General features: G+C 43.2%; 2 protein-coding genes across 2 annotated transcripts in view; one reads left to right on the top strand and one right to left on the bottom strand.

Annotated features, from left to right (window-relative positions):
- The window catches only part of pnpla7b (patatin-like phospholipase domain containing 7b), a 192,217-nt gene that overhangs the window by 37,771 nt on the left and 138,343 nt on the right, over positions 1-16,103 (bottom strand). The gene's annotated exons all lie outside the window — the stretch shown is intronic.
- Positions 2,476-3,336, top strand: LOC132872488 (C5a anaphylatoxin chemotactic receptor 1-like). Its single transcript, XM_060907374.1, has one exon. The coding sequence runs from the start codon at positions 2,476-2,478 to the stop codon at positions 3,334-3,336; it is 861 nt and encodes a 286-aa protein (XP_060763357.1).

The raw sequence follows: 16,103 nt of genomic DNA, 5'->3' as shown, positions 1-16,103 counted from the left end.
GACAAGTTGCTCAAGTTCAGGGATAGGAATGTTAACCCATTCTTGTCTAATGTAGGATTCTAGTTACTCAACTGTCTTAGGTCTTTTTTGTCGTATCTTCCATTTTATGATGCGCCAAATGTTTTCTATGGGTGAAAGATCTGGACTGCAGGTTGGTCAGTTCAGTACCCGGACCCTTCTTCTACGCAGCCCTGATGCTGTAATTGATGCAGTGTGTGGTTTGGCATTGTCATGTTGGAAAATGCAAGGTCTTCCCTGAAAGAGACGTCGTCTGGATGGGAGCATATGTTGCTCTAGAACCTGGATATACCTTTCAGCATTGATGGTGTCTTTCCAGATGTGTAAGCTGCCCATGCCACGCGCACTAATGCAACCCCATACCATCAGAGATGCAGGCTTCTGAACTGAGCGCTGATAACAACTTGGGTCGTCCTTCTCCTCTTTAGTCTGAATAACACGGCGTCCCTGATTTCCATAAAGAACTTCAAATTTTGATTCGTCTGACCACAGAACAGTTTTCCACTTTGCCACAGTCCATTTTAAATGAGCCTTGGCCCAGAGAAGACATCTGCGCTTCTGGATCATATTTAGATACGGCTTCTTCTTTGAACTATAGAGTTTTAGCTGGCAACGGCGGATGGCACGGTGAATTGTGTTCACAGATAATGTTCTCTGGAAATATTCCTGAGCCCATTTTGTGATTTCCAGTACAGAAGCATGCCTGTATGTGATGCAGTGCCGTCTAAGGGCCCGAAGATCACGGGCACCCAGTATGGTTTTCTGGCCTTGACCCTTATGCACAGAGATTCTTCCAGATTCTCTGAATCTTTTGATGATATTATGCACTGTAGGTGATGATATCTTCAAACTCTTTGCAATTTTACACTGTCGAACTCCTTTCTGATATTGCTCCACTATTTGTCGGTGCAGAATTAGGGGGATTGGTGATCCTCTTCCCATCTTTACTTCTGAGCGCCGCTGCCACTCCAAGATGCTCATTTTATACCCAGTCATGTTAATGACCTATTGCCAATTGACCTAATGAGTTGCAATTTGGTCCTCCAGCTGTTCCTTTTTTGTACCTTTAACTTTTCCAACCTCTTATTGCCCCTGTCCCAACTTTTTTGAGATCTGTTGCTGTCATGAAATTTCAAATGAGCCAATATTTGGCATGAAATTTCAAAATGTCTCACTTTCGACATTCGATATGTTGTCTATGTTCTATTGTGAATACAATATCAGTTTATGAGATTTGTAAATTATTGCATTCCGTTTTTATTTACAATTTGTACTTTGTCCCAACTTTTTTGGAATCGGGGTTATAAAACAGGGTGCCCACTCGCACCTGATTGTCATCCCATTGATTGAAAACACCTGACTCTAATTTCACCTTCAAATTAACTGCTAATCCTAGAGGTTCACATACTTTTGCCACTCACAGATGTGCAATATTGGATCGTTTTCCTCAATAAATAAATGACCAAGTATAATATTTTTGTCTCATTTGTTTAACTGGGTTCTCTTTACTTTTAGGACTTGTGTGAAAATCTGATGTTTTAGGTCATATTTATGCAGAAATATAGAAAAATTTTAAAGGGTTCGCAAACTTTCAAGCACCACTGTATAAGATGTGGTAACTGCGAGTATATAGATTTTTTTTTAAATTCTGTTTCAAATGTATTAAGGGAGTATAATGTTAATTTCTCAAGATCAGTGACAAATTTGTTTCTACATTTCTTTGTTCCTTATTTACTTCCTAACTTCCTCTGACTTTTGAGGCTGTTGATGCTGCCTTCAGGGCTTTTGTTTTTGTCCACATGGGAAATGTTGCATGTCTGGTTTACCACAGGATAGCTCAAGTAAGGAAAGATTTATCTTTACAGAATTTGGCAGACACGCTTATCCAGAGCGACTTATATTTTTGTCTTATTTACACCAATGTGAAGTTGAAAGTTAAGGGCTTTGCTCAAAGACCAGCACTGGCAGATTGATTTGAACTCACAAGCAGCTTCTATCTCAAGCAGGTAGACAGGTGGATCTCACTTATCTTGGAAATATTTATACCTGATGCCTGTATGCAGTGATTACATTAAACTAAGGACATGACCCCTGAAGACTGCAGGGACCAGTGTACCCTCTTTATACTGGGCACTCTAATACTGCATATGTACCGTAATTAAAGATTTGTGACTGAGCTGCAACTTACTGGCATTTTAACTTTGACCATGTAAATCATTGTTTAGATTTTACAACTGAACAGTGACACATTTATAGAGCTCAAATGTTATAATGTTAATGATGGATACATGAAAAACTACAAAATAACCTGCTAGTCTTTTTGACACTATGACATCCGGAAATGTATTTTTCACCCAATGAGTGCTGGCTTTTTGCACAGTGGACACCACAAACACCCACACTTCTGCTTACTCATTCAGCTCAAAGTTTCTAATAACTCTACCACAGCATCTAACAATGCAGCAACTCAACTCATCCAACAGCTCACTCACTACTCCAATCCCAACTGGAAACCTGGTTGCCAGTATTGTAATGGCAATTTGCTTCATACTGGGAGTCCCTGGGAATATCGCTGTAGTGGTACATCTGCCTGGATGGATGAAGGGAGGCAGTTTCACCCTGAGACTGATGCTAAGCCTGGCCATATCAGATCTGCTCACTCTGCTTTCTCTGCCAGTTTGGATTTGGACTCTTCTTCATGGCTGGGTCTTTGGCGTGGTCCTATGTAAGCTTCTCTCCTATTTTGTGTACTTAAGCATGTATTGTAGCATACTGTGTGTGGTTTTGATGAGCGTTCAGCGATATATGCAAGTGCTGCATCCTCAGAAATGGAACAAGCTTGGCAGGAAAGGAAAGAAGATCCTCTTGAGTGGACTTTGGATCTTAAGTGGAGTACTATCATCCTATGCTCTTGGACAGTGCAATGTAAGAACGAACAAGGAAGGATGGCTTCTGTGCAAGCGAGGCTACCAGAACAATGTTGAAAAAGTGACTATTTTAATCTGGGAGATAATATTATTTGTGGTTTTCTTCCCCATAATGGCTTACTTCTACTTTCGTCTTCACCAGGGAGTTAATAACTCAACTTTCTTTAGCAGTCAATCATTGACAAAGCTGGTGACCAGAATTGTGGTCTGTTTCTTTATTTTTTGGTTCCCAATGGTCATCTGCAACATTGTGCTCATCATTGCCCAATTGCTTCAGAATGACAGTCTATTAAGATCTGCAGACGCTGCTGACATTATTACTACAGCTCTGATTTTCATTAACAGTTGTGTGAACCCCTTTCTGTATGCTTTCTCTGCTCGGGCTGTATAGCAGCACGCAACTGGAACAGAAAATATTTAATTCCTTCATGATGTCGAGGTTTGAGAGAGTTGATCATTTCTTGCTGATAGCCAGTGACTTGTTGCATTTTAAATGGAACTGCAGATAATTTTGCTTCTTATTGCAGTCTATTGTTATGATTTGTTTGCAACTTTTACAAGGAGTATTTTACTTAAGGGGGTTCTTATGGCCTCCTTTGTTAAGTAATTTTTGTCACTGTGATTTTTGGTATCTTGACTCCGTAAGCAATGTATTTGCCTGCATAAAAACCAAAGGACTTCACACTTATGCTCAAGCTTTCAGTTAGTTTTTAAATGAATGAATGAATGAATGAATGAATGAACTTTAATCTTTGCAAATGCTGAATGCCAGCTCTCATGCCAACCCTATCCTCTTTCTCTGGTAATAAACAATAAATCATGATTTCCTGTAATTTTATACATCATGATATTTATACAGCATAGCCGAGGTCCTGTGTCCAAGTGGTTTTACTGTTACTCGGTTCACATTATAAATACTATAAATGTCTAATTGATTCTGCATGAAAGCAGGTTGTGTTAATTTGCCAATATCAATGAGAAATAATTGTTTCTTACCAAACAATCTCCATGTATATTGTTTAGGAATTCTGACACTGTGGTTGGCCCGAGGCTATTTTTTGCCTGGATTAAGGATGATTACCTTTAAAATCGGGTCCTTCACTCTGTTCAGCCAGTGGACAAGGGGATCACCCATCAAGGGATTTAGAAAAAAAACCCTCTCTGTTACAGTTGGGGTCAGAGCACAGGGTCAGCGATGATATATCACACATGGAGCAGAGATGGTTAAGAACCCACAAACCTCTGATTAATAGTTTTGAAAAAAAAAAAGTACATTTGAACTTCCATTCTGTAAATCAGCATGTAGATTTTGGAAGTCATTCAACAGTGAAACATTTATAAAGCTTGGATGATGAAATCATCATGAAATCTTGCAATTAATTTAATTTTAATTAACACTGAGGACACTTTTAAAGGGATTTAAAAACAAAAGGAATGCATCCAGAACTGACAAATGCCTTATTAGGTTTTATTTTCATAAGTGTAGCTATGATGCCTGTAATGTTATCTTTATCTACACAGATAACCACAGACACTTACACTTCCCCTTACTTGATCATCTTGAGCTTACATCCGGGTACCCTGCAGATGTGTCAAACCATGCAGCAGCTCAACTCATCAAACAGCTCAGTATCCAATCATGTTCCCAATTAAGCTGCTTAACTCTGAAACTTTTCACAATATTATGTACTGTAGATTTTGAAAGACCTAAAAGCTTGCGTTGAGAAATGTTCATTTTGAATTGATTAACAATTCTTTCACAAACGTTGGCACAAAGTTTTGAGCCACGCCCCATCCTTGCTTGCAAAGACAGAGCCTTTGGTGCTGCTCCTTTTATACCCAGTCATGTTCCCAATTAACCTGCTTATTGTGCAATATTCCAAAATGGTGTTACTTGAACATCCTGTAAACTTTTCGGTCATACACTATATTGCCAAAAGTATTTGCTCACCCATCCAAATTATCGGAATCAGGTGTTCCAATAATTTCCATGGCCACAGGTGTATAAAATCAAGTACCTAGGCATGCAGACTGTTTTTACAAACATTTGTGAAAGAATGGGTCGCTCTCAGGAGCTCAGTGAATTCCAGCGTGGAACTGTGATAGGATGCCACCTGTGCAACAAATCCAGTCGTGAAATTTCCTCGTTATAAGAACTGTATTATAAGAAAATGGAAGTGTTTGGTAATGACAGCAACTCAGCCACGAAGTGGTAGGCCACGTAAACTGACGGAGCGGGGTCAGCAGATGCTGATGCGCATAGTGCGAAGAGGTCGCCAACTTTCTGCAGAGTCAATCACTACAGATCTCCATACTTCATGTGGCCTTCAGATTAGCTCAAGAACAGTGCGCAGAGAGCTTCATAGAATGGGTTTCCATGGTCGAGCAGCTGCATCCAAGCCATACATCACCAAGTGCAATGCAAAGCGTCGGATGCAGTGGTGTAAAGCACGCCGCCACTGGACTCTAGAGCAGTGGAGACGCGTTCTCTGGAGTGACGAATTGGACTTCTCCATCTGGCAATCTGATGGACGAATCTGGGTTTGGCAGTTGCCAGGAGAACGGTACTTGTCTGACTGCATTGTGCCAAGTGTAAAGTTTGGTGGAGGGGGGATTATGGTGTGGGGTTGTTTTTCAGGAGCTGGGCTTGGCCCCTTAGTTCCAGTGAAAGGAACTCTGAATGCTTCAGCATACCAAGACATTTTGGACAATTCCATGCTCCCAACTTTGTGGGAACAGTTTGGAGCTGGCCCCTTCCTCTTCCAACATGACTGTGCACCAGTGCACAAAACAAGGTCCATAAAGACATGGATGACAGAGTCTGGTGTGGATGAACTTGACTGGCCTGCACAGAGTCCTGACCTCAACCTGATAGAACACCTTTGGGATGAATTAGAGCGGAGACTGAGAGCCAGGCCTTCTCATCCAACAACAGTGTGTGACCTCACAAATGCGCTTCTGGAAGAATGGTCAAAATTCCCATAAACACACTCCTAAACCTTGTGGACAGCCTTCCCAGAAGAGTTGAAGTTGTTCTAGCTGCCAAGGGTGGACCGACGTCATATTGAACCCTATGGATTAGGAATGGGATGTCACTTAAGCTCATCTTAAGCTCATATGTGAGTCAAGGCAGGTGAGCGAATACTTTTGGCAATATAGTGTATTTTGCCTCTGTCCCAAATTTTTTATTTATAATAATAATAAATTTTATTTATAAGCGCCTTTCAAGGTACCCAAGGACACTGAACAGTAAAAAAACAAACAATAAAAAGCAAAACATTAGGATAAGAACAACAATAATAAGATAATGAGAAATCAATAATAACAATAACATTATTAAAAATCAGACAGAAAGGGCCAAGCTAAAGAGATGTGTTTTTAGCTGTTTTTTGAAAGTGGACAGTGTTGAGCATTGGCACAACGCTAGTGGCAGGGCATTCCACAGCTTAGGGCCATTAACACTGAAAGCCCCATCACCCATAGAGCAGATCCGAGAGTAAGGGACTGCTAACAAGTGGACATCATTTATGTGTTACAGGCATCAAATTCTAACTTCGTTTATACTTAAATACACTTAAGTTGATCAGTTAAATAAAGTTTCACATGAAGTACAAAAACACAGATTTTTGTTTTAAATACATTTTGGAAAATATCCCAGTTTTTCTGGAAACAGGGTTAGTACTTCTGTTGACTTTTCCAATCAGCTGTCAGTAACAACACTGAAAGCCTGAGTTTGGAGCAGCCTCCAAACATGGCCGCTCTGGAATACACTCCCCATGAGTCAGAGCACCCCTCATCACCACAGTACTGATTACATCACCTGCCACCAATTCACCTGCCAATTACCTCGCCTACTTAAACCCCGCTCAAACTCTCGTTCACTGTGAAGTGCCATTCTGTGTCCTGTGTCTGACTTTACTAAGCCGTTTGTTTTCTGACTGACTTCCTGTTTAAGACCATCGTTTATGTTCATTCTCGACCTCGTCTTCACGTCTACTCTGCACTAAGCTGTTTGCTGCTCAGTGCGAGTATATTCCACAGGGGCCACCACAAAGACCCACACTTCTGCTGACTTGTTCAGGTCGAAGTTTCGCACAGCTCTACAACAGGATTTTTGATGCAATGAGTGCTGGCTTTTTCCACAGTGGACACCACAAACACACACACATTCTGCTTACTCGTTCAACTCAAAGTTCCTCACAGCTCTACCACAGCATCCAACAATGCAGCAACTCAACTCATCTAAAAGCTCACTCACCATTCCAGTCCCAACTGGAAACCTGGTTGCCAGTATCTCATCTCATCTCATCTCATCTCATCTCATCATCTGTAGCCGCTTTATCCTGTTCTACAGGGTCGCAGGCAAGCTGGAGCCTATCCCAGCTGACTACGGGCGAAAGGCGGGGTACACCCTGGACAAGTCGCCAGGTCATCACAGGGCTGACACATAGACACAGACAACCATTCACACTCACATTCACACCTACGGTCAATTTAGAGTCACCAGTTAACCTAACCTGCATGTCTTTGGACTGTGGGGGAAACCGGAGCACCCGGAGGAAACCCACGCAGACACGGGGAGAACATGCAAACTCCGCACAGAAAGGCCCTCGCCGGCCACGGGGCTCGAACCCGGACCTTCTTGCTGTGAGGCAACAGCGCTAACCACTACACCACCGTGCCGCCCGGTTGCCAGTATTGTTCTGGCAATTTGCTTCATACTGGGAATCCCTGGGAATATCACTGTAGTGGTATGTCTAGCTGGATGGCTGAAGGGAGGCAATTTCACTCCGAGACTGATGCTAAGCCTCGCCATATCAGATCTGCTCACTCTGCCAGTTTGGATTTGCGCACTACTTCGTCACTGCATCTTTGGCTTTGTCCTGTGTAAGCTTCTCTCCTATTTGGTGTACTTATGCATGTACTGTAGCACACTGTGTGTGGTTTTGATGAACGTTCAGCGATATATGCAAGTGCTGCATCCTCAGAAATGGAACAAGCTTGACAGGAAAGGAAAGAAGATCCTCTTGAGTGGAATTTGGATCTTAAGTGGAGTAATATCTTCCTATGCTCTTGTACAGAACACTGAATGTAAGGATGGGGAAGGATGGCTTAAGCCAGTATCTCACTGGGCTGTGACAGCTTGCGATAAATTGCGAACGTCATTCACGAGAGTGTTTCAAAAGTGTCTTGAAATATTCGCGGGGCTTCTCAGTTTCCTCGCATGAGCCGCAAAGTGTCGCTCCTTCGTCGCTGAAATTTTGAACATGTTCAAAAAAATTTGTGTGACAAAATTTCTCTCAAAATAGCCGCAAACACGTCGCTGGTATCACAAAGCCATCACAAACCCTTCTCAAGTCAGTTTCCGTGAGGCTTCCTCTACTTCCCTGCCTGCCGAGGGAAAGCTGGGCTGCGACAGCCTGCAACTAGTTGGAGACACAACAATTGCGGTAAAATATGCGAATATCAGTTCAGTGTGATTCCAAGTGAAAATTGTCGCTAATTAGCATATTTTATCGCAATTGTTGTGTCTCCAACTAGTCGCGGGCTGTCGCAGCGCAGTGAGATACTAACCTTAGTGCATGCGACGCTACCAACATTATGTTGAACGACTGGCTACTTTAATCTTGGAGATTATAATATTGATGGCTTCATTCCCCACACTGGCTTACTTCTACTTTCGATTTTGCTGGGGAGTTAATAACTCAACTTTCTTTAGCAGTCAATCATTGACAAAGCTGGTGACCAAAATTGTGGTCTGTTTCTTTATTTTTTGGATTCCATTTCACATCAACAGTGTGATCATCATTGCTGAGTTGCTTCAGAATGACAGTCTGTTAAGATCTATAGAAGCTGCTGACAATATTACTACAGCTCTTATTTTCGTTAACAATTGTGTGAACCCCTTCCTGTACGCTTTCTCTGCTCAGGCTGTACAGCAGCACGCAACTGGAACAGAAAATATTCAATTCCTGCATAATGTTGAGATTTGAGAGAGTTGATGGTTTCTTGCTGATAGCCAGTGACTTGTTGCGTTTTAAAGGTCATAGGCAACGGTTTTCAATTTATGCACATTTGAAACTTTATATGTTAAAAAACCCTCTGTAATTTTCTTCTGGTCCCAAGAAGTATTGTTAATAAGTAATAATTAAAATAAGTTAGTGTGGATCGTGGCGAATTTCTGTTCGGCAATTTTCGTGACCACTCGGCGCGTGACGTCATTCAAGACAAGCAAACCACTTGAGTTGAGTCCACTTCTGTTTACTTGCATTGCCGTTCGGCTTGAGTGCAGATGTGCGTTCGGGAAATTTCAAAGAAAAACCCCCATGCCTTATTGTTGTGCAGTGAACTGCAACAACGGGACCGGTTCAGGAAGAAGTTTTTACCTTTTTCCGAGAGAGGAGAAGAGGCGAAAAGAGTGGATTGGCTTTTTCCGGAAGAGGAGAAGAGGCAGAACGAGTGGGTTGGCTTTTTCTGAAAGAGGAGAAGAGGCGGCGCAAGTGGGTTGGCTTTTTCCGAAAGAGGAGAAGAGGCGGAGTGAGTGGGTTGGCTTTTTCCAAAAGAGGAGAAGAGGCAGAGTGAGTGGATTGGCTTTTTCCGGAAGAGGAGACGAGGCGGAGAGAGTGGATTGTGCACGTGAAGCCAGAGGGTTGGCTTTTTCCGAAAGAGGAGACGAGGCGAAGAGAGTGGATTGTGCGCGTGAAACAAAATCAAGCAGTCAAAGAAGAAACGGACCAGCAATGCTCAAGCAAAAAGGAAAAGATTGGAGGTAAACATTTTTACCGGTGCTTGCAATTGACAAGTCAAGAATCCTGAGGGATCCTGTACAATCATTGTGGAAATGAAGCAAAGGGATATTTCCTCACTTAGAGTAGGCTATAAATAGTATAATGCCGCGGATAGCAGGTTAATGTGGCCTACCGGCGCACTGTCAAGTAATCGTTACCTATATCCACTAGGGAGGGTGGTTTAATTATTCTTCAAAAGGGCTCTTATTTAGTATTACGACAAAAGTAGGAATTTATCATAACTACCAGGGTAAAGTGTTTGGGCGCGAGTCTTGTTGAGGTCCGGGGTCACCGCGGTCAGACTCGGCCGAGTCGCTGGTCTGATTCTGAGGCCGCACAGTCAAACCAGTGAGCCACATTCACCGATTGCTTCGCAATAGCCATAGGTTCATACATATATGGTTTCACCTCTCGATATTCAATTTGGAGAGTTCCTACTTCAAATTTGCTATCGCTTTTAGACATTTTACACAACCTCTCACGACCAAAGTCCGTACACGTGTGCTCAGTTCGCAAGTAAACACAGAACTGCTCCCAGTCTGTTTGCCTTGAATGACGTCACGACGACGGTCCCCTGGCAGTAAAAGTGCGCATAAGTGAGATGTAAACAAACCTTTGGAACTTGCGCAAACCAGTATATTTTAACCATTTTATTCAATTTTAGGGTGCAAATTAGACACCAGGAAGATTGAATTCGCTTTTTGGGTTGTTCTTCTAGAAAATAAAGTTGATATTCTACGTTCCACCTCCGACCCTTGCCTATGACCTTTAAATGGAATTGCAGATAATTTTGCTTCTTACTGAAATATATTGTTATTGTCATTTGTTTGCAACTTTTAAAAGTATATTTTAAGGGGGTTCTTTTGGCCTCCTTTTTTTAATCTACTTTTTGTCACTGTGACTTTTGATATCTTGACTCTGTAAGCAATGTATTTACCTGCACAAAAACCACAGGACTTCAGACTTCTGCTCAAATTTCTCAAGTTTTCAGTCAGTTTTTAAATAAAAGAGTGAATGAATTAATAAATAAATAAACTTTGATTTTTGCAGATGCTGAGTGCCAGCTCTCATTCCAACCATATCCTCTTTCTTTGGCCATAAACTTTCAGAGATGCCAACATTGACAACTGAAAAACAGTAGCATCTTCGAGTGCAACAAGGTGAAGCCAAGCAAATCGAGGCTTCCTATTAGGCTGGGGGTCTGGGGGCTGCTGAGGGCCCCAGAAACCAAATTTCAGGGAAGCTCAGAAATGCAATCTAGGCCATTTTGCTCTACTTTTTGAGCAAAATAAACGCAGGGTTTCCTGTACTGGATAAGCTAAATTATCCAAGCTCTATGAGGAAAAAGTTTGGCTAACTAAGTGGATGTTCAGATAAAAGGGGTTATGATAACTGAGCTTGTACTGTAATACAGTGTTTCAGTAGTTTCATCATGATCAACAACAAAAGTCAGAGTGAAAGACAAAAGATTTATGCATAGGTCTTTCAATAACAACAAAATTAATACAACCCCCATTCCAAAAAAGTTGGGACAAAGTACAAATTGTAAATAAAAACAGAATGCAATAATTTACAAATCTCAAAAACTGATATTGTATTCACAATAGAACATAGACAGCATATCAAATGTCGAAAGTGAGACATTTTGAAGTTTCATGCCAAATATTGGCTCATTTGAAATTTCATGACAGCAACACATCTCAAAAAAGTTGGGACAGGGGCAATAAGAGGCTGGAAAAGTTAAGGGTACAAAAAAGGAACAGCTGGAGGACCAAACTGCAACTCCTTAGGTCAATTGGCAATAGGTCATTAACATGACTGGGTATAAAAAGAGCATCTTGGAGTGGCAGCGGCTCTCAGAAGTAAAAATGGGAAGAGGATTACCAATCCCCTAATTCTGCGCCGACAAATAGTGGAGCAATATCAGAAAGGAGTTTGACAGTGTAAAATTGCAAAGAGTTTGAACATATCATCATCTACAGTGCATAATATCATCAAAAGATTCAGAGAATCTGGAAGAATCTCTGTGCGTAAGGGTCAAGGCCGGAAAACCATACTGGGTGCCCGTGATCTTCGGGCCCTTAGACGGCACTGCATCACATACAGGCATGCTTCTGTATTGGAAATCACAAAATGGGCTCAGGAATATTTCCAGAGAACATTATCTGTGAACACAATTCACCGTGCCATCCGTCGTTGCCAGCTAAAACTCTATAGTTCAAAGAAGAAGCCGTATCTAAACATGATCCAGAAGCGCAGACGTCTTCTCTGGGCCAAGGCTCATTTAAAATGGACTGTGGCAAAGTGGAAAACTGTTCTGTGGTCAGACGAATCAAAATTTCAAGTTCTTTATGGAAATCAGGGACGCCGTGTCATTCGGACTACAGAGGAGAAGGACGACCCAAGTTGTTATCAGCACTCAGTTCAGAAGCCTGCATCTCTGATGGTATGGGGTTGCATCAGTGTGTGTGGCATGGGCAGCTTACACATCTGGAAAGACACCATCAATGCTGGAAGGTATATCAAGGTTCTAGCGCAACATATGCTCCCATCCAGATGACGTCTCTTTCAGGGAAGACCTTGCATTTTCCAACATGACAATGCCAAACCACATACTGCATTAATTACATCATCATGGCTGCATAGAAGAAGGGTCCGGGTACTGAACTGGCCAGCCTGCAGTCCAGATCTTTCACCCATAGAAAACATTTGGCGCATCATAAAATGGAAGATACGACAAAAAAGACCTAAGACAGTTGAGCAACTAGAATCCTACATTAGACAAGAATGGGTTAACATTCCTATCCCTAAACTTGAGCAACTTGTCTCCTCAGTCCCCAGACGTTTACAGACTGTTGTAAAGAGAAAAGGGGATGTCTCACAGTGGTAAATATGGCCTTGTCCCAACTTTTTTGAGATGTGTTGTTGTCATGAAATTTAAAATCACCTAATTTTTCTCTTTAAATGATACATTTTCTCAGTTTAAACATTTGATATGTCATCTATGTTCTATTCTGAATAAAATATGGAATTTTGTAACTTCCACATCATTGCATTCCATTTTTATTTACAATTTGTACTTTGTCCCAACTTTTTTGGAATCGGGGTTGTACTGTATTTACTTCCTGAACTGTGCATCAGTCTAACACTAGACTTAATAAAGCTAATACCAATGCCCAACAAAATCAATACTGTATTTACTTCCTGAAGTGTGCACAATCCATGGTCTGTCTTCACTTCACACCTGACATTAGTTTGTGAGAGAAATCGAAAGTTTCAGTTCTGGAACATGACCGACGAAAACAGTTTGCTTCCAGAAAGATGACTACACATCACTACTCTGCATTTCTGAGCACTGCATTTCACAAACGCTGTAATTAGCTAAGGGCATGACTCAGGTCACCTCTCAGCCAATCACAGCGCAGCTAACATAAGGATGTAGAAATTATTGGAATTATCTGGATCAGCGTAAATCATGACATGTGGAACAGTCCAAACGCCAAAAATATGTTGATTCGATCAATATCTGGGCAAAACCGGTTGAAAAACGTATTATTTTCAGGTCTACACATAGCACCGTAATTGTGCTTCAAATCCATAGCTGCTACGCCTAAATTGTGTATGTTGGTATCTTTGAACATAAAATCATGACTTCCTGTGTTTTTATATGTCATGATATTTATACAGCACAGCCTAGTTCCTGCGTATAAGTGATTTTACTGTTATTTGGTTAACATTATAAATATTATAAATGTCTAATTGATTCTGCATGAAAGCAGGTCATGTTAATTTGCCAATATCAATGAGAAATAATTGTTTCTTAGCAAATATCCTTAGTATGGGCACTGTGTGAGACGGCTGCCTCTCCAGTAGCGCTGTAGTTTTTAGCTCTTTAAACCTCTTTTTTTACTTTTCTGCTCTTCTTACAAAGACATAGTGTGTTTTACTTATATAACATGGATATTTTTTACTTTAACACGCAACAGGAGCCAGTTTTCTCACTTATTCAAGAGAGGAGCTGCTGGCCCTGAAAACAATGGGACGAGCCAGGATACAACACCCCATCCCGGCCGAGCTGAGGAGGAAACCCAGGGGCTGCAAAGCTGGAGCTAAGCTAAAGGCTAGGCTAGCGGACAACCGGCGGCGCTACAAAGCATCCATCCCCTCTGTTATCATGAGGAATGTGAACTCGCTGCTGAATAAAGTCGACGAGCTTTCTGCTCTGAACAACCAGCGGATTTACGGGAGAGCAGCTTATTTATCTTTACAGAGACATGGCTAACACACCTTGTACCGGATGCTAACGTGGACCTGCGGGGATTCACTGCTGTGAGAGCCGACAGAGACACTAACACATGCAGGAAAAGCAAAGGTGGGGGACTCATCATGTATGTCAACGATTGCTGGTGTAACCCGGGACATATCTCCGTAAAGACAGTTTTATGTTGCCCGGACATGGAGCTGCTAGCCATTAGCCTGCGGCCATATTATCTGCCGAGGGAGTTCAGTCACGTGATCACCATCTGTGTTTACATCCCTCCGAGGGCAGACGCAGCCGCTGCATGTGAGAGGATTCACTCTGTCACAGCAAGGCTGCAGACACAGCACCCTGAGGCATTTATCATCATTTCTGGGGACTTTAATCACACTACTTTGGACTCTACTTTGGCTGCTTTTTACCAGGCTGTGGATTGTCCAACAAGGAACAACAGGACAATTGACTTGCTGTATCCTAATGTGAGGGATGCATACAGAGCCACACCCCTCCCCCCACTAGGGAAGTCTGACCACAACCTGGTTCTTCTACAGCCGAAGTACACCCCCCTGGTTCAAAGGCAGCCTGCAACAACTAGCTCCATCAGGAGGTGGTCCCCTGAAATGGAAGATGCCCTCAGGGACTGTTATGACATCACAGACTGGGATGTGCTGCTTAGCCCACACTGTGAGGACATAGAGGGGCTGACACACTGTCTGACGGATTACCTTAACTTCTGTGCAGACGTGGTCTCCCCTGCCAAGACTGTACGGTGTTACCCTAATAACAAGCCATGGGTAACACAGGAAGTCAAAGCTGTCCTCAACAGGAAGAAAGCCGCCTTCAGGAGCAGGGATAGGGAGGCGATGAAAGCAGCACAGCAGGAGGTAAAACGCTGCGTGAGGGAAGCTAAGGACAGCTACAGGAGGAAGGTGGAGCAGACGCTGAAGGAGAACAGCATGAGGGAGGTCTGGGAAGGTGTGAAAACCATCACAGGCCACAATACAAAGACCAGAGTCATTGAGGGGACAGTGGAGAGGGCAAAGGAGTTGAATGACTTTTTCAATCGGTTCAACCAGCCCACATCCCCCCACCCTCTCCCTCACTGCAACCATCTCTCCTTCTTCCCTCAACACACCTCCCCCCAGTCATCACAGCAGCCCCCTCCTCAACACAGACTCCTCCATGCATTACTGCAGGCCAGGTCAGAGGTCAACTGAGGAAGCTTCACCCCAGGAAAGCAGCAGGCCCGAACAAGGTGTATCCCCGACTACTGAAGACCTGTGCTGCTGAACTGGGTGTACCACTCCAACGCATCTTCAACCTCAGCCTGCAGCTGGGGAGAGTGCCCACCCTCTGGAAGACATCATGTATCGTTCCAGTTCCCAAAAAGAATTGGCCCAGCGAGCTGAACGACTTCCGACCGATGGCGCTCACTTCACATCTGATGGAAGACGTTGGAGCGGCTCTTCCTCAGCCTCCTCAGACCCCAGGTACAACATGCCCAGGACTGTCTGCAGTTTGCGTACCGGGCAGGTGTCGGTGTGGAAGACGCCATCCTCTACCTGCTACACCGAGCCCACTTGCATCTGGATAAGGGAAATGGCACAGTGAGGATCCTCTTCTTGGACTTCTCGGGTGCCTTCAACACCATCCAGCCCCTATTGCTTCAGGACAAACTGAATAGGATGCCAGTGGACCCCTGCCTGGTCACCTGGATCTCCAGCTACCTCACTGACAGGCCGTAGTACATCAGGCTGAAGGACATCACGTCTGACACTGTGATTAGCAGCACCAAAGCACCCCAGGGCACAGTGCTGGCCCCTCTTCTCTTCACCCTGTACACCGCGGACTTCTGCTACAACTTGGAGCTGTGTCACATTCAGAAGTTGCCGATGACACAGCCATCGTTGGGTGCATCAATGACGACAGAGAGGAGGAGTATAGGAGCCTGGTGAGGGACTATGCTGTGTGGTGCAATAGGAACCATCTGCAGCTCAACACCTCGAAGACCAAGGAGCTGGTCATTGACTTTGGGAGGTCCAGACCAAGGTCACGACCAGTTCTGATCGAGGGAGTTGAGGTGGAGGCTGTGGATTCCTACAAGTACCTCAG

The sequence above is a fragment of the Neoarius graeffei genome, chromosome 24 (assembly GCF_027579695.1).
Source record: "Neoarius graeffei isolate fNeoGra1 chromosome 24, fNeoGra1.pri, whole genome shotgun sequence".
NCBI classification, from domain to species: domain Eukaryota; kingdom Metazoa; phylum Chordata; class Actinopteri; order Siluriformes; family Ariidae; genus Neoarius; species Neoarius graeffei.
The sequence above is the reverse complement of the archived record's forward strand: the minus strand, read 5'-3'. Positions and strand labels throughout refer to the sequence as shown.